Here is a 25361-nt window from a genome sequence, read left to right as displayed (position 1 = left end):
AAGGAGGAAGTTTTCTTAATATTTACGATCGTACCGGAGGAAGAATAACGATAGTTACATTATACGTATTTTTTATGTATAATTGCACACGACTTACCTTGACCCTCGTAAATTGCAGTTCGGCGGATGTTATCGAGAGCGTTATTCGAGTTTATTTGAAGAGTGATATTTTGTCACATGGGAATCTCGTAACATCGGGAAAATGGTTGGAATATTATCAAGAATTATAATAATATCGTTGACTCATACAGGAAAGTACAAACAAAGTTCTTTAATTAAAGTCTTTGTTGAAAATCAGTGAAATAAAAGTGAAACAGTGCTGGACTCTTGTTACCTATATAGGATAGCGGAAACTTTCCCGGTCTTAAAGAAAGCTCATTTTAAAGACACGATTCTTAAATTTTAATTTATAATATACAATCACTGAAATTTTGCGCATGCAGTGTCGAACTGAACATTGACTGTATTATACCTTTAATTTCATGACTTTGAAAGATTCCATTGACAGTAAACCACTTAGACATTACTCATTAGCTATATGGTGTAATAGTTTTGTATGAAAATCACGCCTGACCCTGGCTGGCACTGAATATAGTGCCTTTCTTGCCCTTTCATGAAGATCTACCCTAATTTTATATTAATAATTTCTTCCAGAAAAAAGTACCAGATTATAATATTTTTAGTTTCAGTTTAAACCCCCACGTCACACTGATCAAAGTTGACGGAAGTTGATCAATGACTGCTGAAGGCGATATGCGGACCACAAAAGGATTTGTGATTGGAACTTCTGAATTTTGGTTAAAACCTCTTAATGAGACAGAAGTTGTCGCAAGGAAAGTGTGCATAAAGAATGATGAAGTAAAGAGCTTAATTCAGATGTTGGCTCTTTCTTGCTGCATGTATAACTTCAACGAAAGGTTTGAAAAAAGAGGAAGAGTTTTATAAACCTGAAACCCAGTTTTCAGAACCTCGGAGTACATGCTAAATATATAGGCTATGCCTATCAACTTGCTGCAAGTGCGTTTCCGTCACCACTAAAAAACAGACTATCCATTTTAACACTTTAATCCGATTAGGCAAAGTTTAGACTAAACGGTCAGATAACAGATCTTGAGACAACAGTGGAAAATACATACACACGCCCCAAAGGAATTTGGTTCATTACGCGCGGTTGTTTACCATATAATATATTTCACGTGGAAATGTGTTTATGGTTTTGCTATAATGGTAGGCGAAAAAATATGTGCAAATTTTGAAAACAATACTGTAAATTTTATAAAAATTTCAAGATTGCGGCTCTGTGTAGAGTTGCTTCTTAACGTTTTCACATGCCTTGAGGGTGATTTAGACAGAATTTACAAGAAATGCCTCCACTTCCAGACTATGCATGATGATGATAGCGATATTAATATTACTGCTGGAGTGTTTGTTTTCATACCGCCAAGTCTTAATACAAATCTTGGTTCTGAAATCACCGCGATGATAAGGCTGGAATAGTGAAAATCGTGCATGACGAATTGTAAGTGGAGCCATATACCGATATGGTACGGCTTCGCATGCATGAAACGTTATAATCGCTAAGGGAGACCAAAAAAATTACTGTTGTCTGTTGAGCCGTACAAATAGAAGTCTATGCATTGATATATTATAGAAGTCTTGCTGACTTTAACGGAACCGAAACTTCAATGTCGATGGTGAACAAGCTATATATGTGCAATAGATTAGATCTCGAAATACAGGAAAATGAAAAAAGCGACAACTTTTTCATGAAAGAAATCATCTCAGAGAGTAAACAGTTATTCTTATTTATAAAAGTCTATACTATATATATGTATATATAAATAATATAATATGCATAATAGATACTAATAAAGTGTTATTAAGTGTAATTCATATAAATATATACAATTGTACAATATCACTACAGTAAATGTCGATCAGTGTCGACGATGCGTGATTTTATTTAAAAGTTTAAAGAAAGCTGTGGGTATTTTTCTGAGAGAAAATGTTTTATACTTATATAGTCATGGCAAAAAGCTTGAATTTAAAAGCGAGGGAAAAGCAGCCACTCATATAGACACATATATAGTAAGCAATACGCCAAAAGATTAAACGTACAGGCTTAGTTATAAAATACTACGATCTGTCCAAATGGGAGACTGACGAAAAAAGCTATTAAAATGGCCGAATGCTGCACGACCATGCAGATATTCAGTTTAATTTACTTAGGCGGATGTTTCTTGAACAATGCTTAATGGCAATCCTCAAATGTGAAATGATCATAACGTACATTTTGTTTACATCGCAGGAAAAGATCGACTAAAGAAAAGTATAACTTATTTATACAAGATTAATTGCAGGGACTATATTTGCATTAAGTGCATGCATGATGGCATTTTTATATCAAACATGTAATGGTTCTTCATCAATATGCTTTCCATAATAAACCCTAAGATTTTTGCATCTTTTTTAGACGAACGAAATATCTAATTGCAAGAAAGACCTCTAAGGCTATATATATACTGTATACAGCGACTGCAATATTAAAATTGACTTGCTTCTCAACTACTATGAAAGCTATATAAGCATTGTTACCATTTGTGAGCTATTTTGAAAACGCGACAGGGCAAAATGCCAGCGCCCGCCAAAGACGACAACATGTCACCACATATATATATTGTATAAAAGTAACTCTGGCATTTGCCAACGCACTACGTTCGGTGATTGGTCAAGGCAATACGATTGTCTGGCAACACTTCGCCAAGCGGTACATGCCCGCCTCCTGTCAATATGTCGCTGTCACAAGCACAAGTAATTAGCTGAATCAAGGGGAAAGCGAATGTGAAAAATACAGTTCGCAACACCGCCAATACCAGCGAGACGTATATCGAAGTCCTACATCAAGGAAACGCCGCGTTCAAACTTTACACACAACGCCATATGATGCTGCTTAAATAACTAAATCTTAGCACCGAGGCAACGCTGTGTAGAGCTACGCGTATAAGCTATAAACTTCATATGAAAAACTTCCTGCACTTATATAAACTTCGCGGCATTATCAACACGAAATATCGAAACGTTCGAAATTACAAAACGACGTGCACAACTTCACGGTTATTACTGCATTCACTAAAAAAGCGCGTGGCCGCTAAAATCACAATATATACATACAAATGCGTACTAAATAAGTCCATCAATTTGTTTCATGCGAAATGCACGCACGAGTGCCATAGATGTAACCATTTCACGCTGCCCTTATACTTCCGATGAAATACAAAGCGATGATCAAGTTATAAATATCGAACCGCACGTTTGAGAGCACTATTCATATATGTATACTGAGTTTGCTTCCAAACGCATTGACCTTGGAATAAATATTGTTTGGTTTTTACACGCAGGAAAACATCTTCATATTTATAATAAGCTGGCTGGAATACTCGAATACGCTGTGAATATTTTATGAACACGCATGTTTTCGCATAATTACAAGCGAGATTGAGTGTGTTAACGGAAAATTATGCCAGCAAATGGCGGTTAGTACGAAATCACTTTATAGACCTTGCAAGCAGTGCACTCCCAGGGCATTTCTGGAGCAGTCTACGTACACAGACGGACCGAAAAAGGTCGCGATACCAGGGTCGAGTCTGTACATTGTCACCGATCAAATATATGCGGGTTTTGAAAGGCACAAGACGAAACCACAACTAGCGTTACGCTCGCTTTCGCAAACATGTAGCAATTGACCTAAGTGTATGCTTGGTGGGATAAGACACAAAAGCATTCTTCTGTGACATCTATCATAAACTGACCCCGACGGCAAAAACAATGCATTTTGGACAAAGACCGGCTAAACAATCGTTCAGAACAACACGCGTAAAGCTCGGTTACCCAAACACACGGAATATGATGTATACATACACACTTACCTTTTGCAACCAAAATTCCAGCGAACAATTTCTTTCGTCGCTGTCGTTCGACTCGACCGAAGCACAGTTCTGCAAATCGTCTGGCCTTTCCGGACTCGCACTGGGCCGTATGATTCTCTCCAAACTCGCCAAAGTCTGCAATTGAAAGACGGTTTCAAAATGTAAACATACATACGAAGTATATCGGATATTCCCTTCCTTGTGCTGCGAAATACAAGCACGGATGCAAGAATGTTGCGAACGATGTTTTCAAATTGCTGAATATATAATCACACCCACAACAATCGGAAACAGAACTGATCAGATCTTTCATATATATTTATGCAAGGGGGTATATGATAACAGGATCGAATAATACCTTGTCATGAGCTCGATCGTAAACGATGTATGCAAGCACGAAGGAGCGATCGAAATTATCCCCGTCGCATTGCGAAGGTTCGCAAGCTACGATAACCATTCTAGGCGAATCTTCGTCGAGCATATTGAGCAAGGACGACTTATACGGACGGCTGTAGACCTGCGACAATTACGCTGCGCTTCGCTCAATGCAGCAAATATCACTGGCAACGAAGTCACCTGAGCCGACGAAAACAGGGCTTAGCAGATGCGATGAAATATCAGCAAGCTCGCGCGTTCTGATTGGCTGCGACGCGCGCTAGGGGTTTACCAATGACACGTGGATGCGGAGATCTGAATGGCTCTTCCTGCCAAGGAAACCACGGCACGGTGTAGCAAGGGGTAATCACTACACACGGCTCCGCGGGAGGCGTTTTATTGTGTTTTGTATTCATATCAGTTCGTCGCTAACAACGAGATAGTGTCACGCATATCGGGCTTGCATGCACGGAGTGAACTTTTCACTCGAAGCTCCTTCGGATTTCGTCAAAACATTCGAGCCAATATTCCTGTCAGAAATCGCTGACAAGCATTAAACCGGACTGCATACACGCGGAACGGAACGCATTCGGATCGAAATGGATGTAAACAAAAGCAGGGTTCTTGTATACCTGATCCTTGTCATGTAATGTAGCCTTTCAAAACGAGATTCACGAAATAACAACTAATGTAAGATCATTTCCGATCGAGCTCGGTGTCATCAACATGTCCAGTTTCAATTTCTTCCTTCATTTTACGTCATGCAGACCGCAACAAACAACGGCTGGCGGAAACCTCGCAAGAGAGAGTGGATATTTGTGCATAAGCCGTAACGTCTTAGCCTCACCGGATTGGCTTTCCCAGTGCGGTGTACACGCGAAACTGTCAATCTGATCTTAAGCAAAAGGCATTCTGATAGATAGCATTCAGCAAACACACGAGCGGGTGAATTTCAGTGCAAACCTATCTCGGCAGGCAACTCTACACCAATGTTGAAACAATTAACAGGAAATTATGTCATCCTAAATTATTTCCAAACTAAGCACCACAATAAATTCGCTTATGCAAAACAATCGTTCACTCGGAATAAACAGAGTGTTACTGTATCGAACTGATCGAAGTACTGAGAAACTCAGAAGAGGAAAAATCGTGGATTTTAATCCTCCAAATATATAGTGTTGCGCGCAATATATATATATATATATATATATATATATATACTTTTTCTCATCAGGTCTCTATATTCATTGACCTATGCGCTTGCAAGGACTCGGGACTCAGATGTTACGAGATTTTGCTCGGTTATACCACCTATTAATCTTCGCCAGCAAACAATTCAATAAAAAGTAGGAAAGACATGCTCCGAAAAACAAAATCTTGTATAAACGTAAGATATGTTGTTTTATATAAAACAGCATAACAATTTGCGGTGGTAATTCGGCGACTCTATTTCAAAGTCATTCTCAAAACAATAAACGTTTCAGTCAAAATATCACCGCTAACTGTTGTCTTGTTTCATAAAACTCATATCTATCATATCTCGAGTTTACAAAATGTTGTTTTTCGGAGCACGTTTCTTATAAATTTAGTCTAGACGTGTCTCAGATGGAGAGGACGCGAATTTCGCATTTTCTTTTTTTTAAAAATTCGCGTTTCATTGTGTTGTGCAAACGGGCTCAGTTTAATTTTGCGAACTCGCAAAGCTAATTTAGCTCTTGGTGAAAAGCGATCCGCCGTCTAACACGCTTAAGCTTGCGATGATCTGATGATGATAAACTGTTATTGTACCACGTTTATTTTGTCATGTAAGCCTATTATCACGTTGAACGAGAAAAATACGAAAAACCAACCAAAAAAAACGAGAAGCTGAGCACGCAAACATAAAGCATACGCGTCAATTATTCACTATTTATAAGAATCCTGCGGTTTTAGAGCAACGGGTGGTGGTGCAAGAACGAATTTTAATAAATTTACTTTTTCTAAGCTATGAGGCGTTTCTGCATTCATGCATAATATATTTTGTCCGCGGTTTAGACCGAAGTTTCTTCCTGAAAGAGTGTTTGGAAGTTGCTTGCATGTACGAGCGAAAGACTACAGCGTGATCAGTCGGAACAAAGCTCTACAGAAACACTCGAAGGGTGACCAAAAGCAAGAACAATCTAGAGTTTCGAGGAGTTGCACTTTTAAAACAATAGCTTATTCTAGATATTTCAATAACCTTTGGAAACCTGACCGATATACACTTCAATAATGGAGAGCATGAATGCATGTGTTACTGTATATTTTTCATACTGCCATTAAGGAATGATTTGCCAAATGGAAAAATAACAAATTGAGCTCTGAATTGACCTTAGCTACTTTTATTTACACACCGAAGGTCGTAATCGTTTTAATTTTTCTTTCTGTATCGAGAAGTTCAGAAGAGGTCATCAAAACAATAGGATTTGGTGACGTCCGTGGTGATACGGCAGGAAGAATTATACTCGTGCCACTATCCAGGTTATTTTCATCGGAAATGGCTGGATATTGCGTATGAACGATAAATCGTATCGCCTGATGTATTCTATCGCACGAATGCTGCGTGCGTGATAGCCACGTGCCCTGGCGAATACAGTTGAACTTTTCTCCAGAGCTACAAAATGTGAATCGTCGCTTAGGTAGAGATAATGTTTCAGAGGCATTAATTCAATTATCAAACAACTATATTAAAAGCTTTTAATCAAAGATAGTAGCCCCTGGCAACTTGGAAAGGTTTATTAAACATCGCAACGTAATCGTTAGCTGATAATTATTTTGAATGTCTATTTTGTGCTCAATGACAAAAAAGCAAGTCTCAAATTTCTCAGAAGGGTAAGGCCAAGAGAAAGTGTAGCTTCTGTTTACCACCCATCGGGCCACATGTGCTTGCGTACCGCCAAAATGTTTTTTGCCCTAACCACTTTCATTATTTGTCATTATTTTTTATTCAAATACATTTGCATAGGCATTAAATCCGTGATATGGAAAATAACTACCTCGCTGATGTCGCTCGGATTTGTTCGGTAGAGACTCGGAAACCTCCAATTCTGGCGGTCGTATTTTATTACGACTGCTGATCTTTTGAATAGGTGGAACGCTTCCAAATTTCTATACCGTACTAAATTCATACAGTTGAAAACAGACGACAAATTGCTTTAATAGCAGTATTCTTTGGCAAGCATATGTGTGCATTAGTCGCAACGTTTAACGATACAATTACTTAACTGAATCTCTTTCAAGAATATTCATCTAATTCAGTTCACAAAAGTTATGAAAACCGCGATTTGATTTGACAAGTTTAAAAGTTACACTTAACGTCCCTTTTTCAGTAAAAACATTTCGAAACACTGGGAGGACACAAATATGATAGAAACACAAAATTCTACAACTGTAGAAGGTCTAGAGGTCAAAGTCGACACGAATATAATTATTCAGTTTATTGTTTTAGGATTCATCGTTTACAAAGCACGCAATTTCCTGAGCTGTACTTGTTAACGCTACATGGAAATACAATTCATTGTGTGTTTATACGAGACAGAATCTTTTCAAAAGTATAGCGTTGTCAGACGGTCGAAAATAGAAAATAACAGAAGTAATGAAATATATGTAAACTAATAGCATTAGATATTAGCGAGCTAGCTCTATCTTTGGTTCACCTATATTGCACTCGTGATTCGGTTAATCTATTGTCAATGGAGTTATCGTATTTGTTAGGTTCGTGATTTCTCAATACTATTAATTAAACTAGCGCGGTGGAAGTCAAATCTGGACTGAACCTCGTCAATTCAAAATTGTCGTACGGTAAACGGAATCTACAATTCCCATGTGCATTTGATCCAACGTCGGAAGTCAATGAAAGTGCTTATATTTCATTGACTTTTACACCGAAAGATAACACTAAGTGAAGGATATTGCTCATCTAGATGAAATTGTAGCCGATATATCTGATTTATTATCTAACCACGCTTCTTGAACCCTTGCTATATAGGGGAGTTGAATAAATTGGATAAGTTATTGTGGTTATTTACATATTCAGCAAAAGTTGGGAGGGGCTAAAGCCCAACCCTAGCTATATATAGATATTAATATACAGCCAATTCAAAAGCAACTAAGGTCCATTCGAAAGTTGCAATGAATTGTTATTGATAACGAGATGACAATGCATGACGGGACGGTTTTGGGGAGGAGCTCTTTGTTGAACGTTCCAAAAACAGATATCGGGGGTTGCTAGATGTCAAACGTTAATCGAATTAGATGTCAGTATATATTCTCTGCATTTTGGATAGATCCGGTGTAATATGTCAACAGAGTGTTTTCTTCACATTTAGGATAATATTACCCTGTCGGGGTACGGGTGTTTCCGACAAAGAACAAATGGTGCAAACATTTCCGACAGGTGATCGATAGAGGGCATGCATGTAAAACGTTGACAAGTTCAGTCCAGTCCAGTCCATAGTTTACAACTCCAGTCCAACCCATAGTCCAGTCCACGTTTTACAACATGCCTCTACAGAGGGCCGGGCAAGCCCCACAATCAGTATAATGAACACAATGAAATATGTCCATGGTCAACTTTCTGCATGGACAGCCATTTCAAATGGAGACTAGGAGAGTAAACAAAAAACCTTTTGTAGGAAAGAAATTAAACATTTTCCATGTCTTTCATGCATGGAATGGCCGAGATTTACAGTAACAGCTCGAAAAGAATACTCGGATCATCATTTTAGAGAAGGACCCACAATTTCAAAAATCAAATCAGTTACATTTTAGCACGTCAGCGGTCAGCTGGTATAACATAAATAAAACGGGTTTTAAACTTTTTAAAATACTTAAAATAAATATACTCAGCAGTTACAAAATTCAGTTAGCAAAACATCTGACCGTGTCATCATTATCCCATGTTGATGAGAATTCGACCTCAGTTTTAGATTTCAAACGTCACTCTTCATTCTACACAATTTTTAATGACTATATTGTTTATAAATCCTTATTTTAGAATAATGCTTTATAGTTTATAGCATATATAAAAACATCAAAAAATTCAGGCTATAATCTCAATCCAGGTTATATATTTTAAACGTGAATCTTCCTAATCCAGTTCCTTAGATCCTGGTTTTAGAAAGTGCTTTCAGAACAATATTTCCTGCAAAACTAATCTCCCACGATATTGTTTTGGGTTGAACGTTCTAGATTAATGCCAGATGTTGACAGTTCTCAAGTGACCAGTGGGGTATCCATTATGAAGACTGCTAAACTGTTATTATAAACGACACTTAGTGATGTCAGCACCCAAATGAGAGCTTCATCAAAATGTTGATGGATTACCAGTGTGTATTTGGGAACTTAGGACCGAATAACTCGTCGATAATAGATCCTATCAGTTCATTTCGAAGCCATAGTGTATAGTCAGAAGCCAACGATTGCTGCTTCAGAAATCTGTGTGCAAGATTCGTACAACATGCACGCAGAAAACAAAAAATTGACGATTGAATACGAAGAACAACACTTATCTTCGAGTGCTCAAAAAGTGACCGTTTCCGTTATTCAGAAGATTGTTTGTCATGCCTTAATTCACAAGGCCAATATTTCGCCGCAAACACACGCGGGTAGAGGGATAGGAATTGATATATAGACCTGGAACAAGTGTCAAGCACAGTAAAAACCAAGTTATCATTTTGCTCGGTCGCCTATAAAAGAGTTGCTATATATATATAATCTCTCTACCTATATATAGTCAATGGACATATATTTTTTACGCGCCAGCATGCATGGTCTAGTTCTGTCTTCATATCTAAGTGTACTCTTTCTCAACTTCTCATTGTGAGGGAAATTTCAATCACCACGTAACAGTTCTCCACTTGACTGAAAGACCTTGAATTTCAATCTTTTACAGTCGTAAGCGACTAAAATAGTAATAAAACCGCGTCGAGTGACAGCTCAAGTAGTACTCTACGTCTGCCAAAGCCAAAGACGAGCAACATGAAAGAGCCGGAATCCCAGGAAAATTGCCCCCCCCCGAGCCATATTTCCTAGGAAATGCCATTTGCATGGAACCCTCCGCCAGAAAATATTAGAAAAAGTAAATCACTCTCAAATTTTGAAAGAAAAATCACCACCCATCACTACCATTTTTCAAAATATATTTTTATGAGCGTGCATATATGCGCTAATAACAATGTATTAGCGACAATTCAAAGGTGGAATTAAGAATGCGGTTTTCGACTGGCAATTTAAGGTAAGATTATATTTAGTAGTTGGACAATTTACTTCTGAAGGATGTTTTATAGCCTATTGCCTTGCAATGTACATGAGCAGCGAATCAATATAAACCAATGCAAAAGCAGTATACAGCTTTATAAATAATAGACTGTATTCCATACGTCAAAAATGAATTGCATGCATGGATCCCATGAAATTGGATCATGTTAACAGAAAGCTAAATAACTCCTCTTTCGTGAACTATTAGAGTTAACAGACGTTAGACACAAAAAAGAATACATCACAGGTGTTAAAGTTTGATTTAGGTTTTTTAGACACCCTGTGAATAATATTCCCCATGTATATTTTTAACAGATCAAGTAAATAGTATACATGCGTTGGTAATATTTGTTTACATCAGAACGCGTTAACGGCGGCCAAAATGCTCAGCAAATGACATTTGTTTCGTGTATATGATCAAACCAAATGAAAAACTATTGATATTACAAATTTAAAAAAAAAACATTGACAACTGTGCCCCAAGCGACAAAGATTTGGCAACCGCCAGCCGTGCGGTTTGTATAGCTATAAGTTATCATCTCAATGCAGAATGATTTGAAACCAATAATTGCTGTTATTCGATAAATCTCATTACTTAATTCCGATTATCATTGTATCCTGTATAGAGAAATCAATTTAAAAATTGGCTACAGTATAAGCGAAGGCTAAAAAGGCCAAGTTCATTAAGAAGAAACGCAAATATATCTGTGTACCGTACGGATTGCATGGCAATTGAACATCACAGTCGAATACTTCAAAAACTCTTTAAGAGCCACAGCGCGTAAATAAATATGTTTAACAAAGAAATAAAGAGACAATGACCCACCCGCTTAATCGCAAGTCGTGGACGAAGCCTCTTGTCGCAAAAAAAGAAAAAAAATTTCAACAAACCTTTTGCACTCGTTCCAATGTCCACTTATATACAAATACGAATATCGAACAGCAGCACACAGATTTCGAAAAACCGTAATTCCTTTCCTGTGGGAAAGAACAATTTTATTAACGAGGAATTGAGCAAAAAATTCTGAGTGCGAGGGCAGGTTAGGCAATTGAGAAATGACTATTGCCACCCAACGAAATTGGCTCTCACGTCTCGTGGCTGTCAAGATATTTTAGCGCGACCGCGTCGCAGGGGCCAATCAACATCGCGTATTTTAAGTCGCAAATTAGTAGCTTTCTATATTAAATAATGATCTATGGTTGTATGCACGACGTTGCTCGATTGTCCAAAGCAATTTACCCGTAAACGTCGAGAAGGAATGGCCAGGATTGCATGGAAAGAGAAAAGAAGCGTGTGTATTCTACCTTATAAATTATTTCTCTCTTTAAAACTCGAGATGTGTAGAGGGAAATTTATACTTTGTCTAAAGACGTCCAACTCGATTGTCAGGGGTAATTGAGGTTTGACGTGAAATCGATCAAAAGAGACGCCGGTTAAGAAAACAACAAAAATCGATATATTCTATAAGTGTATACTGCACGCCATGTCGGGTCTGCGAGCAAATACAAATTAATATCTCAATATATATACAAATTATATATATTCCCAATATTATTGTCAAAGATATCGGCCATTCTGAAAATTATTAGAAACCCTCTTAAAATAAAAATATTCGACTGATTCTAACCCAAATTCTCGGTTTAAGACCAAAAGGCTCGATTCAGAAGATTGTTTATAGAATACTAGTATTGTCCCATTATATATAACAGTTTATAGATATATACAGACAAATAAAATATTATGGTATGGACTTCCTAATTCCTATATATATGGGATTTGATTTTGGTATGTGGACTTTCTTATCTTTCGACTAAATTACAAGTGCATGACATGCAGGTTACAAAGGGAGCCAGACCGAAACAGGTGTTAAAACTGCTCCAAAACCGTCGAGGCGTATATAAAGGTTTCACTCCCGCCGGACGACATAAAGGCTCGTTTAAATTTGTAATTCTGCTAAGACATAAACGATTTTCTTCTTCTGATAGATGTGAACGAGCGGATAAGTTACGGATGTTTAAATAAGATCACTTATGCCTCACAGTATTCGTAATTAACATCGCTCGCTTGCTCTATTAAACGAAGAAAATCGCACCGCGATCTGGATGTATTTATATCATACATGATTTGACCCGAAATAGCTTGGTTTCAGCAATTCTGAAATTTCAACAAACCGTATTTTACTCAGTACATGCCTCAGAGACTGTTGCCAGGTAGCCGAGCCGGCAGTCATTAAGTCAGCGTACTCCCCCACGAATGACAACGTTGTAGCAACGTTTTCATGACGACCAAAAACTAATATGCGCACGTCTGGAGTGCTTGCTCAAAAATTTATTCGATTTTATCAGAAAAAATTCCCAATCAAGTAAACTAAGCAGATTTTATCAAAACAAAAGTCCAAAGAAAAGTTTGTGTAGTTTTTGCAGGAAAATCTTGCCAATATCTTGCGCGGTAATACGAGCGTCTTTGACAACAGCCTCCCACAAGCGTGAAAAAGCGTTAGTATTTACTAGATAAATACAGGTTCGTGATAATTGTAGATGTGCTGCCTTGTGCAGTACATATAATAAAATTGGAACGATACAGAGAAGATTAGCATGGGCCCCTGGCGCAAGGATGACACGCAATTTCGTGAAGCGTTCCAAATTTTTAAACTCTTTTCAATTGCGAGTTTATTTAAATGTATATTCGCACGCCATAATATCATCGATAGGAAATACTTTGATCTTTTGTGGCAGAAGTTTATATAAGCCTAGGCGCGTTCTCTCCTAACGCGCTTTCTAAGAATTTCTAAGTTTATCCCAAAACCGCATGACTATAATCGAACATTGAATCTGCTCATGTCTTTTCATCAAATGTGGTACGACAACTGACTAAAAAAGACACACTTCGATGTTTAGACCTAAGAGACTTCGTCAGTAATAGTTAGTATGACTCAGGAACTTAATATAATTTAGTCACACTTAGTGTAATTTAGTGACACATAGTATAAGTTAGTCGTCATACTAACTTTCCTGACGAAGGTTCTTGAAGGTCGAAACCTCGAGAAGCGTTTTTGTTGTAGTTAGACAGTTCTTAAACCGCATTTACACCAGATATCACTCAAATGTCTCTCACCGTGCGGTTTTGGATGGTCACCAATCCCCTTTACTCAGGATTTTAACGAGATCATGGAAATAGCTGAAGCCGGCTTACTCACTCCAGGCGTGTAAAGAGATCTCAACCGCTCGGGCCGAGACACGAATTATCCATTTCCCAATCGAGCAGGGTACTGGGTCAGGTTGCGACCCGCAAAGCATCTATGGACTGTTTGGAGGTACAAATGATTACAATGATTACATTTCCTGTCCCTCCAAACAGACCATAAATGCTTTGCGGTTCACGACTAGACCCAGTACCCGATTGAGAAATGGGTAATTCTTTCGTTGAGATTAGGTTAGGATTAGGGGAACAGGTGTTCCCAAAAGGAAATTATTAATCACTTGTTGCGTTGTTCTGTTAAATTTATCATTATATACTGACAGAAATAGCATAATGTATATAATAATATATATCTATTAAATGAATAGCGCTGTATATAATAAGTATTCTAAGGCCATTGGAAATTTTTACAGTATCTCAAGTTGTATAAATTTTACTCGACAATAAAAACAACAAATAGTTCTTTTACCATTATTTATAAACTCAAACACAGCCATTCCACAAGCGAGAAACTAAAGTTCACTTCCCAAAGACGATATTGATGCAACTTAGGTACGATTTTCTTCTTTTGAAAGATGTGAAAGAACAGATATGTAATGAATGTTGAGAAAATTTAGGCATTTTAAAACAAGTTATTCATTACAGTTGTTCACTCGTTCACATCAGTCAAAAGAAGAGAATCGCCCATGGGAACTGGCTTTAAAAGAATTGTGCGAGAGCTCGTTTACACATGCAATTTTTGCTACGACTTCAGCTGCGAAATCATTAATTCTTGTGATCGATGTGAATAAGCGGATAAGTTATGAATGTTAAGTTTGGGCACGTATAAACCAGAGCATTCATAACAAACTCGCGCGTTCACATCCATCACAAGAAAATATCGAAGCAAAATTGCAAGTGTAAAGAAGTCTTTGATTTTTTTGTTTGGCTAATTTATTCAGTTACTAATCTGGCACCCCTGTTTCAGATTGGCGCTTTTAAGGCGCTGTTATATGCACTATGCAATCTTCCTTGCAAGTTGCAGTGCAATGACAATTTTGAGCGATGTTAATTTGTAAGGAGTGTTCGAAATGCTAAGAAAACGTTAGCAGAGCGCACGAAATGTTCGTATTTGTCAACTTTAGATGCCTCAGGAGTAGAATTGCATTGCAAGTTGCAAGGAAAGTTGCATAGTGTAACACACCGCCTTTAATTGACAACGGAAGACAAGAAACCTCTGCAGCCACCGTTAGCTCTAAGTTATATCTTTTCAAATCGAACAGTTCTTCATGCCAAATGAGCTAAAAGGTACTGGATCGAAAAGGCCGTTCCAATTTAAAAAGATTCACACATAGAAATAATAGACATCTATGTCTATCATTTCTATGGATTTACCCGTCAGTTTCAAGCTGTCGATTTTTAAGAAATGCTATATACCAACCTCAGTGAACACCAAAATATTAGAGCGATTTAGCACGAGGACGTGAACGTCAAAGACGACGTGAAAATGGCGAATAAATGGCTTGATGCGCCCAAATATGGACACTCCACGCCATTTACTTGCCATTTTCACGTCATCTTTGACGTTCACGTCCTCATGCTAAATCCCCCTATTAGCATAACGAGACAAATCGACAGGCTGGCTACGCTACTGTAAACGAAACGGCGTATTAATGCGAGTTTGTAGTAACAGATGTTTTATAAAAAAGTCTTTTAGATTTCGCAGTTGTAACGAATCTGAAGTTCCGAAATGTTCTCGAGACGCTACGCCTTAATCGAGGTTCGCGGTTTTCCGTTATCAAATGTTACCGCAATCTGAAACTCTGTATTCACAAAGGCACAAACAATCGACTGTCAGCGAATTACGATATTTAACGGTTACGTTGAACAGAAATATTCGTATATAACGTTAACGAAACAATTAATGCAAACATTTAATGCAGCACGTCATTTTAGACCTAGGTCACTTTAGACCTAGCTGTTCGCAGACTTTCTTCGCTGCATTCTGTTCAGCGGTTTTCTTCAAAATATGAGGCGTGCCCACGTATTCAACGCCATTTACAGTAACGGTCGCAATGACCATACCAGCGTCCTTAACTGTATTATATATGGGAATCTGCCATCCATTCTTTTGGCAATATTCTTGCACGATGTTTTTCGTGGGTTTCGTTTTGGGGCCCGTGCTGGCTGCTTTTGAAGTTGATGCAGAAATCACTATGTTTGAGTCGGGCGTATTTATAACGGCATCTATACAGAACACAGTCGTTATATTGGCATAGGTAATCATGAGATGCCGTGTACAATTCGGGATTAATAGGTATCAGGGATGTTTGAAAATTTTACCAAAATTGGACGAGCCACTGGGGCAAGTCTAATTCGGCAACATTTTCAAACATCACGAGTGCTATTAATCCCTAATAAAAAGTCTGCCTTTTATACGTATTTTGGGGGCAAAGCAAGCTCCTGATTGCCCAATGCGCCCGGTTGACCAATCAGGAACAAGCTTATCCACAAACTACGTCACAGCACACACGTTTAAAGACGGATTTCCATTCAGTGCGAAATGTTGCGTGATCGATCGATTTCTTTATTGTGGTTTAGCCCATTTTCCACAAGGCGAATTTATTCGCGCGAACAGAAAGCGATTTCGCGGCGAATTTTTTCGCAAACCAATTACATCACTGGATTTCAGATATCGCTTCGCATCGCACGAATAAATTCGCCAAGTGGAAAACAGGTTTTAGTCAAGTTCGTCTAATGGGATAAGTTCCGCACGACTGTCTGTATTTTAAAGGAAAGTGATTGAAAAAAATGGATCCCGCTACATTTTGTACGGAATGGTAATCCGCCTTTATAAAGGTCTATAAATTATAGATTTGGGTGAAGGCCTGGGGTCGGTTGTATCAAGCCCGTTTAGCTTAAACGGTGGTTAAGTTCAAAATAGTAATCAAGTCTATCGTTTTATTCAACAAGCAAACAAAATGTCTTTATAACCTTAAGACAAAGATAATGTTTACAACTACATATTCAGTGCATAATATTCAAGTTGACTCGTTCAAGAGAGTTGTAAGAGTGTTATTTAATTTTGACTCATCCGCCGTTTAAGTTAAACGGGCTTGATACAACCAGCCCCTGGGCCGGTTGTACGAAGGCTGGATAGCGCTATCCACCGGATAATATTTTTTTCAACCTTTCTGGAAATGCTTGAAAAGCGGTAAAATTTTAGCGTTGGAAGCAACAATTATTAAAGATGATTCTTAATTTAGGTACACTAAGGTTTAATCAAAGTTTCAGCCATGCAAGAACGGGTGATTTTAGAGCGAATGAAAAATCTACTATCCGGTGGATAGCGCTATTCGACTTTCATACAATTGGCCCCAGGCCCAGGTTTACATTAACAGATTTGCCACGATTTTCAATCTCCCTGCCTCGAAATTACAGTTGAAGAAAAGTTTACAGGTCTGTTCACACCATCCAAATCATTCGGATGCAATTCACGTCTGATGGATGGTTTTTAAAGCTGTTGACTTCAACCGAAGCAAACGCAGTACCGCTTTATGAATCAACAGACAACATTCCATCCATCAGGAGTGAATTGAATTCGACAAAATTGGATCGTGTGAACAGACTTTAACCTGCCGAAATGTATTGCAAGGGCGGAAAGCACGCCTGTGATAAATACCGCGACTTTTTCGCGCGCCAAAAAGAATCCATACCGCCGAGTAAATTAACGCGTTTTATTTGGCGCGTGCATGTAGAAGTCGGGTCAAAATACCTAACAAAATACCGTCTTATCCGCTGCAGGATATCTCAGATAAGTACGGACGGACCTTGGAAGAAGCCTGGGAAACAAATTCCGAATAAACAGGACATTTTGAGAATCAAAATGTGAATCAAACAGACACAGATTAAGACTGTAAATTTTCGATTTTATTTCAAAGTCTGCATGTCTGAAGATGACTTTGAAATGAAGTTGAAATTTACAGTCTCAACCTGTGTCTTGTTTGATTCATATTTTGACTCTCGAGATGTCTTGTTTCATTCGGAATTTGTTTTTTACTTTGCTTTTTTAAATTGTCGACTGGTCATGGTTTTTAGAAGGAGGCTGGTCAGCGGGAAATATAAATATCAACATGTTGAAGACATAACTTAGGACTTACTTTCAGTCGTATTGTCCAAGATAAAACCTTCTTGCTTTATCGGCATTTTATGATTTGTATCCAGTTGCTTAAAAGCGATCTCGGCAACGTGTTGCTCCGCCAGTTTCTTCGTTCCGTGCCGTTCCACCCCTTGATATACTGAAAAGAAAATAATGCAAAAAGCAAGGTAAGTTTTTCACTTTTTTGGAGGTATATTTGTAGTCTTCTGTCGGCCTGTTGTCATAAAACTCTTTAACTACATTTTGCATGGTTAAATCCTAGTTAACTCAGGAATACACATCTCTAATTGGCCAATTCCGTTCTTAACTACATGCGGTTAAAAGTTAACAAGTCTATTCACTATTTTCACTAAATCCCATGATGCTGTGCGCGCGCATTCCTTGGGGTACTAAAATAATCAAAATGGCGACATTCTTGTTTTGATTTTGGCGGGATTTAGTACCGCAAGGAATGCGTGCGCACAGCATCATGGGATTTAGTAAAAATAGTGATTAGTGAATACAACTGGTTCCCTGGAGTGTTTGGTCGACCGTTCTTACTTACATTGTCCATTCAAAACAAGTGTGCTTAGAAATCCGCCAGCCGTTCTTATGGTATCATAGGTTGGCGGGCCTAGTTTCATTTTCATCACGGCTTCGTTGATTTTGCTTTTATACGACTGCGAACCCAGAACGGGCGACGGTTGTTCTTGTTTGGCAAATTTTGGGGTTGACACGGAATCTTCTCGTTCGTCCGACGGTCTCTTTTTAGCTAAAACACAGAAAATACAAGATACAGAAACGCAAAAGTCACCTTCAGTGTAGATTATGACGTTCTCGCTCCTGTCTGACGATCAACTGTGCACGGGCCCTTAGAGTTCATCGAGCTAAATTGGCTTCGAACAACAGGCCCCAGACCCTTTCTTTATATAAACCCTGCATATGAACACAGTGGCTACCTTACCTTTACCAGAGCCTAATTTAGCCGTGAACGATTCATTTGCATCGATAAATCCCAGGCATTTTAAAGCCTCGAAAGCAGCGCTCTGTTCAGCGTCCTTTTTCTCTCGTTCCGTCTGCAGACACGAGAACATCTGATTGTCCACACACACGTCGGCCGTGTAGCCCATGTCAGTTTTTCGAGACGAATACTGAGGGACGGGTTTGTGATTCTTCTGAGCAAACTCTTGGAGCTTATTTTTGTATGAAATAAAACCCTCGCCAGTTAACACTAGAAAAAATGCATTATGATAAGTGTTTAGTTTGTTTTTGTATGAAATGAAACCCCGCCAGGTGATCTTAAGTTAAGCAGACTAGATTTATGATGTAAAAATAAAGTAAAGGATAGATGGGTTAAAAGTAAAATGAAGAATAGATATATTTTAGCCGGCGGTAAGGTTTAAATATCGACAATTAACTTCTTAAGAAAGATAAACAAACTCACTTATAAATGGTTTAGTGGCTTTAGCACCAGTTGGAACACCATCAGCTCTTCCACGGCCTCTGCTTGTTGCTCCCACCCCCCTTGTTCCCTCAGGTTGCCCCCTTCCATGCTGTCCTCTGCCAATTGTCGAAGTTTGCCCATTTCCATCGCCAACAATTTGCCCATGACCTCGTCCACTTGATGCATCCTGGCCTCGACCTCTTGTGACAGCCCGGCATCTACCAATGGCTGCCTCTTGCCCTAAATCCTGTGTTCCTCCTGAAACCCATCCTCTTCCAACAGTTCCACCCATCTGGTCCCTGCCACGAATACCCCCATCAGATTGCCCTCTTCCTCTGTTCATACCAATAAAGTGCCCCCTGCCCCTATTATTATGAAACTGCCCTTGACCTCTACTTGCAACATCAGACAGGCCTCTGCCTTTCTCTCCCCCATCAGGCTGTCCCCTGCCCCTTACACCATTAATTTGCCCTCTTCCTCGATTAGCACCACGGGTTTGTCCCCTACCCCTATTTACAAAATCAGCCTGTCCTCTACCCCTATAGCCCCCTTCATATTGTCCTCTTCCCCTATTTCCATTGCCACCACCATGTGGACCCCTGCCTCTAGCCCCTGTATTAAATTGTCCCCTACCAGTACCCCGACCTGCACCATACTGCCCCCTATTACCACCCCTTACACCTCTGGTAAACCCATCAAACCCATCAAATCCACCTCTACTGTGTTGCATACCACAATGTCCCTGGTTGCCTCTTGTTGCAAGTCCACCCCTGCTGTTTGAAAAGCCTGGATCAAACCCTTCAGGCTGGTTGCTAGGAGGAGCATTATCTTGTGAGTAAAAGTTGTGGGTTGAATTATCATATCCTCCATGATTGGTGAACTTCTCATCACCACAACCATCATAACCTTGCCAGTTGGGTTCTTGTGGTGTTGAAATAAACTGTCCTGTATCATACCCGCTCTGCGGATAACCCACGCCTGTGGGTATGACAGGGTCCCCAATGGCTCCGTATGACCCTGTAGGTGGGTATGCCGGGGTAGGTTTTTCAAAAGGTTGGTCAAAAGGTTGATATAAGGGCATTGGTAGCCTAGGTGGTGGATAGCTAATTCCACCAGATAAATCTGGACCAGAACCATAATTTGGATTTCCAGGGCGATACCCTATGAAGATTTTGACATAAAAATATCACATTAACACAAGTTGAAAACTTGTAATTCCCACCCACTGCCCCTGCTTTCTTGTATATATACTAAGTGGACCAGTTTGCAATGAAGACAATTCACAAAGGATAAAACTGGGAATAGATCAAAATTGTTGGCATATGTAGTGGTGCAAGAAATTATAATATAAGTAAAAGGGTAAGAATATTTGCCAGGCAATGCACAATAACCTGTTAGCTCAATACTATTGAGAAGCACTTGTTTTAACTCACAAATATCACTTTTAGACCATAACAAATGCATGAAAGTTTTCCACATTAAAATAATCTGATGTATAGAAAATTATGATAAGCGTTGGTGTACCTGCAGTACAATTATAGAATACCAGGCAAACAATGCATTATGTTTAAGATCTGTTATAGGGATTGATTTTAGTGAATAGAACTGCCCTTTTCTTCAAAAATAGTGTTTATTCTTGCTCTGTGAAAGTCCAATTCATGCATCAGGTAAAATAAAACAAGGTAGTTCTAAATGCCATTCACTGCTAAGGCCTAAGAGTTAGGTTGGCGAGGTATTCTATAATTGCTTTGTGTCTGCAGGTTAAAGTCTATTTTGAATTTTCAATGCAAACGAACAAATGGAGGTGTAGGCATAGCTCTGAATGAATGTCTTATCTTACGTAGAGACATAGTTTAACCATGTCTATGAAATAAACAAATATGGTTTAACGCATATAAACACACATATCTCAGCTACTAAAATCATGCAGACAGGTGACTGAGGTGAGAAACATTATATCAAGCACTTTTAAAACAATTTTCAATTCTATTTGTAATTATTTATCTAAAAGATCGTATCATATATCGTTTAAAAAATGGCATATGCCAATCCATCTTCGTTTCGTTTCAGATGTCAGATATATTCGTACATCACTTTAAAAGTGAATCGGTTCAAAACTTTATCCGATCTTTAACATATATAGATCAGATTTACCTGTATTTTGGTATGCCATATTATTTGTCAGTTAAATTGTAATTTGCAGCTTTTAATGGTCTCTGAAGTGACTAGAATTTGGACAAATTTCCTTCCATGCTGCCAAGCATTGGAAGAATTCAAAAATGGCGACAGCAATATGAGAAAGCGCTCATATTGCACAGCGGAGTAGTTCCACCTTAATTCATGAAAACATTTCCAAAATCTTCCCAAAGTACTGATTTCGTCAAAGAGAATTTAAAGTAATTCAAAGAAAATGATCGTAAAAACCATGTGAAAATATTTGACATCACATGGATAACCACGCTGTTTTAATTAATGGTCAAATGCTTGTCCTATGTAAAGTTGCATGCATGTTTCGTGCTCATATACAAACAATAAACAATATAACCACGCTTTGGTTAAGATGTCAAATATTTTGACATGGATAACCACACTGTTTTAATGGTCAAATGCTTGTCCTATGTAAAATTTCCAGCATGTTTCGTGCTCATATACAAACATTAAACAATATAACCCACGCTAATACCTTGTGCCATTATGAGCTTGAACGGCTGAGGGTGTATGCAGTCGTTCAAGGATTAAATTTTATACGGCAAACGTGAAACATATACGGCAAAGCTGAATTAGCTGCTTTTCTAAATACATTAGAAATAGCCTATTGCTTTCTGACATTACTGCTGAGCATCACAAGCTTTTTGTAGAACGTTTGTAATTAAGCAATATTTCTGCACTGACTTTAACATAGTGGAGTTAAAACACAAAGTTTGTTAGCGGTTTGGCGTTCGCCGTAAACGTAAATCTGATAAGGTCTCTATTATCTATGACTATGGTATAAATAAATGTATAAAATACTTACCTACCAAACATGCATAACAGGCAACTTACTATAATACTATAAATAGTTGAAATTGTTTAGCAAATGAAGATGTCGAAATTTCAAATTTGTTCTTGGAACGGCGTTGAATATAATATAAACACATGACGAATTAATCCCGGCCCCGCACTGGGCTGTCTCGCTAAGCGAACGAGTCGCTGCCTCTTAAAACAGCAAGTAATCTCTCGTTTTGAAATCAACTTCTGCGTAACGAGAGGGCCCTGGTGATGCGCAACTTCGTTACCCCGGGAACATGCAAGGTTGTGTGACGCGTACATCACTTCCGTCTTTTTATATATCTCTGAAACATAAACGAAAGTTGCTGATAAACGTTGAGTTTTACGCCATTTTACAGACTACAATTACAAAAGACCATGGCCTCGAAATATCACGACGATTGGCAATCTAGTAAGACAACGGTTTTGCAAAGAAACGCGTTTATGTTCGATAACGAATTGATGAGCGACGTATCATTTGTCTGTGGTGAGACAAGTCATCGTGTATTCCATGCACACAAATATGTGTTAGCAACGAGCAGTGCTGCGTTCTTTGCCATGTTTTACGGAGATTTGGCTCAGAAAGAGTCTCCTATTCGCATTAAGGACGCGGACGAACAAAGCTTCAAGGAATTTCTTCGTTTTCTCTACGTGGACGACTGCGAAATTACCGCAGAAAACGCGATTGGAATTATGAACTTGGCTAAGAAATATCTCATTCCATCTCTGGCGGATAAATGTTGCAAGGTTCTAGAGACAAGCATTAAGCCTGACAATGTTTTTACCGTTTTGGAGGGAGCTAAACACTTTGATGAGAGCGATTTGGAAGCGAAATGCTGGGCTATTGTCTCCCGGAAAACTCTGGACTGCGTGAACTCTGAAGCATTTTGTACAATCGGGTCACACACTCTCGATACTCTGTTAAAGACAGGAACACTAGGTATAGAAGAGGTGGATTTGTTCATAGCCGTATTAAAATGGGTGGATAGTGAATGTAAGAGACAGGGTATACAGGGTGACGCAATGGCGAGAAGACGCGTTCTTGGAGATAGTGTGAATGAAATTCGTTTTCTCGAAATGTCACAAGAGGACTTTGCTAATTACGTTCCTGCAACAGGAATACTCACAGACACAGAGATAGTATCAATTTTCTGTGAATTCAACGGAGTTGTTATGGCTGACTCAAAATGGAAGAGTCTACGAAGGAGACGATCTGCATTCACGGTAGTTGGTTTTAGCAGATTTAATCTTGAAGATTTGGCCATGCCCACTACCGACAGCTGGAGTTACAAAGGAAATCCCGATGCTCTCATTTTTTCTGTTAAGAAAAAAGCAGTTTCTTTTCACGGTGTTCGTTTGTTTGGCAATGCTGATTCTGGCAAGTATGAAGTAACATTCACGATCAAAGATAAAACGGTAACAGGAACTTATAATTCGGAACAAGACGATGACGGTGTCTGGGGATATGACGTCATGTTGTCAAAGGCAATGTCTCTACTACCTGATGAAGATGTCACAATAATTGCGACCATAAAAGGACCACGTTCTTATTTTGGTACAAGTGGAAAATCATACGTGAAATCTGACGAAATTAACGTCACTTACAAAAAGGCACTCTCTGGTGGTGGCACATATGGTACAAGCGTAAATAGAGGTCAGTTTTACAAAATATTTTTGTCGCTGTTATAGAGGCGAAATATCCTCCTCCGGTATGACGAAGAGACAAAACAAGTCACTCAGACAAAAGATCTATAAGTTATAGTTTAAAAGGACAGAGTACTTTACTAGTATTTCATAGGAAGTCCGAGTGCTTCTGAATAGGCGAGCTTCTTTCAAAACACACAACAAACTCGCAGGCTTCGAAATTATTTGTTATTTCAAGATACTGGCACTATGGCCTAGGTTAAAAATGCATGCTCATCAGCTCATAACAAGTGTGGGCCCTCTGATGTGAAAATTGCCCGAATTTCGCATGTTTATTATAAACTCTAGTTCATATTAATTTAGAAACGTAAGGAACCTAAATAGTGTTAGGCCCCCGTCCACACGATGCCGGGAGAATTTGAAAACGCAAGAATATTCTTACGGTTACGCGTATCGTCCACACGTATCCGGCGTTTTCGCCCACTGAAAACGGAATAATCTGAAAACGCTCTCCAGAGTGGAAGAATTTGAAAACGACGGCTGAGCGGATACGTGTGGACAGCTTTGCCGGATAAATTTCAAAACGATGACGTCACGCATCAAGTCGTTTCCATATTAATGAGGCTTGTTTCAAGTCTGGTGGCTTATGCTCGACTTTGTATTGCTATATTAACTTCAAATAAGTGTTATTTAGGTTATTTTCATGGTGAGTAAAATCCTCGCCAACTTTTTTAGCATTTGCGGAAGTATTTTACGAGAGAAACATGTCCAAAATGTCGGAGTATGGTTATACACAATTTCTTATACACGACATGCATTTAATAGATACTCAACAACAATTTTTATGAGTTCGGGCTTGTCGTCTGTCCAAACAAAGTCCTCATTCTTGTTTTTTACTTTGGATTTGGTAGATTTTTGCTTTGAATTCGACATCCAACCTGTGACACGCGGGTGGAAAACATGAAGGATGTATTGCGGGATCAAATAACTTTACCGTTTTCGAATCGTTTTTGTGTTTACGTGTGGACGCGGATAAATGTTTTAACGGATAAATATTTTTGCGTTTTCAAATTCTTTCGGCTTATTCAAAATGTAAACAAACCGTTTGTTTACATACGGACTTGATCACTTGAATTTTACTGTATCTGACCACGGAAGCCTATATTTTAGCTCGAGCGGCTTATTTGTTTTGTTTTTCTAAGATTTATTCGCAAACTTTTGACTTTTTTTTTAAATATATGGGCCAAATGATTATCACGATAGTTAGAGTTAGTTTTAGAAAATTGAACAAATTAGGTTTTGATTGTTTGTTTTTGTCGCCATTGCCGAGGCTGACTGCGATAAGACCGAACG

At 38.6% G+C, this 25361-nt stretch overlaps 3 protein-coding genes and 1 non-coding gene across 5 annotated transcripts in view; 2 read left to right on the top strand and 2 right to left on the bottom strand.

Moving 5' to 3' along the window:
• LOC114516808 (epithelial splicing regulatory protein 1-like) overlaps positions 1-4509 on the bottom strand; it is a 39567-nt gene extending 35058 nt beyond the window's left edge. The window contains exons 1-2 of the mRNA XM_028536391.1: positions 4285-4509; positions 3927-4061 (exon numbers count right to left, since the gene is read on the bottom strand). Of these exons, the coding sequence (XP_028392192.1) occupies positions 3927-4061; positions 4285-4407 (258 nt within the window). The 5' untranslated portion in view covers positions 4408-4509. The remainder of the gene's footprint in view (positions 1-3926; positions 4062-4284) is intronic.
• A 5698-nt stretch (positions 4510-10207) lies between these two features.
• Positions 10208-21805, bottom strand: LOC114516809 (hornerin-like). Of its 2 annotated transcripts, XM_028536393.1 has the most exons (6): positions 19338-21805; positions 18858-19124; positions 18459-18665; positions 17916-18053; positions 11469-11555; positions 10208-10222 (listed from the first exon to the last, which is right to left on the bottom strand). In XM_028536393.1, exons 1-5 carry the CDS (start codon positions 20416-20418, stop codon positions 11494-11496), a joined length of 1755 nt encoding a protein of 584 aa, XP_028392194.1. In that variant the 5' UTR covers positions 20419-21805; the 3' UTR covers positions 10208-10222; positions 11469-11493. The 2 variants fall into 2 exon arrangements, with proteins under 2 accessions (XP_028392194.1, XP_028392193.1); XM_028536392.1 differs by lacking the exons at positions 10208-10222; positions 11469-11555 and adding an exon at positions 14151-16002.
• LOC114516909 lies at positions 13118-13226 on the top strand. Its single transcript, XR_003686331.1, has one exon. It is a non-coding gene; the product is annotated as a U6 spliceosomal RNA (small nuclear RNA).
• An 870-nt stretch (positions 21806-22675) lies between the features above and the next one.
• Positions 22676-24053, top strand: LOC114516592 (BTB/POZ domain-containing protein 6-B-like). The gene has a single exon (XM_028536119.1). It carries the CDS (start codon positions 22743-22745, stop codon positions 24051-24053), a length of 1311 nt encoding a protein of 436 aa, XP_028391920.1. The 5' UTR covers positions 22676-22742.
• Positions 24054-25361: the final 1308 nt, after the last annotated feature.

Source organism: Dendronephthya gigantea, unplaced genomic scaffold, assembly GCF_004324835.1.
Source record: "Dendronephthya gigantea isolate DGI-Jeju-01 unplaced genomic scaffold, DenGig_1.0 000006F, whole genome shotgun sequence".
NCBI lineage: Eukaryota > Metazoa > Cnidaria > Anthozoa > Malacalcyonacea > Nephtheidae > Dendronephthya > Dendronephthya gigantea.
This window is presented reverse-complemented; position numbering and strand designations above follow the sequence as displayed.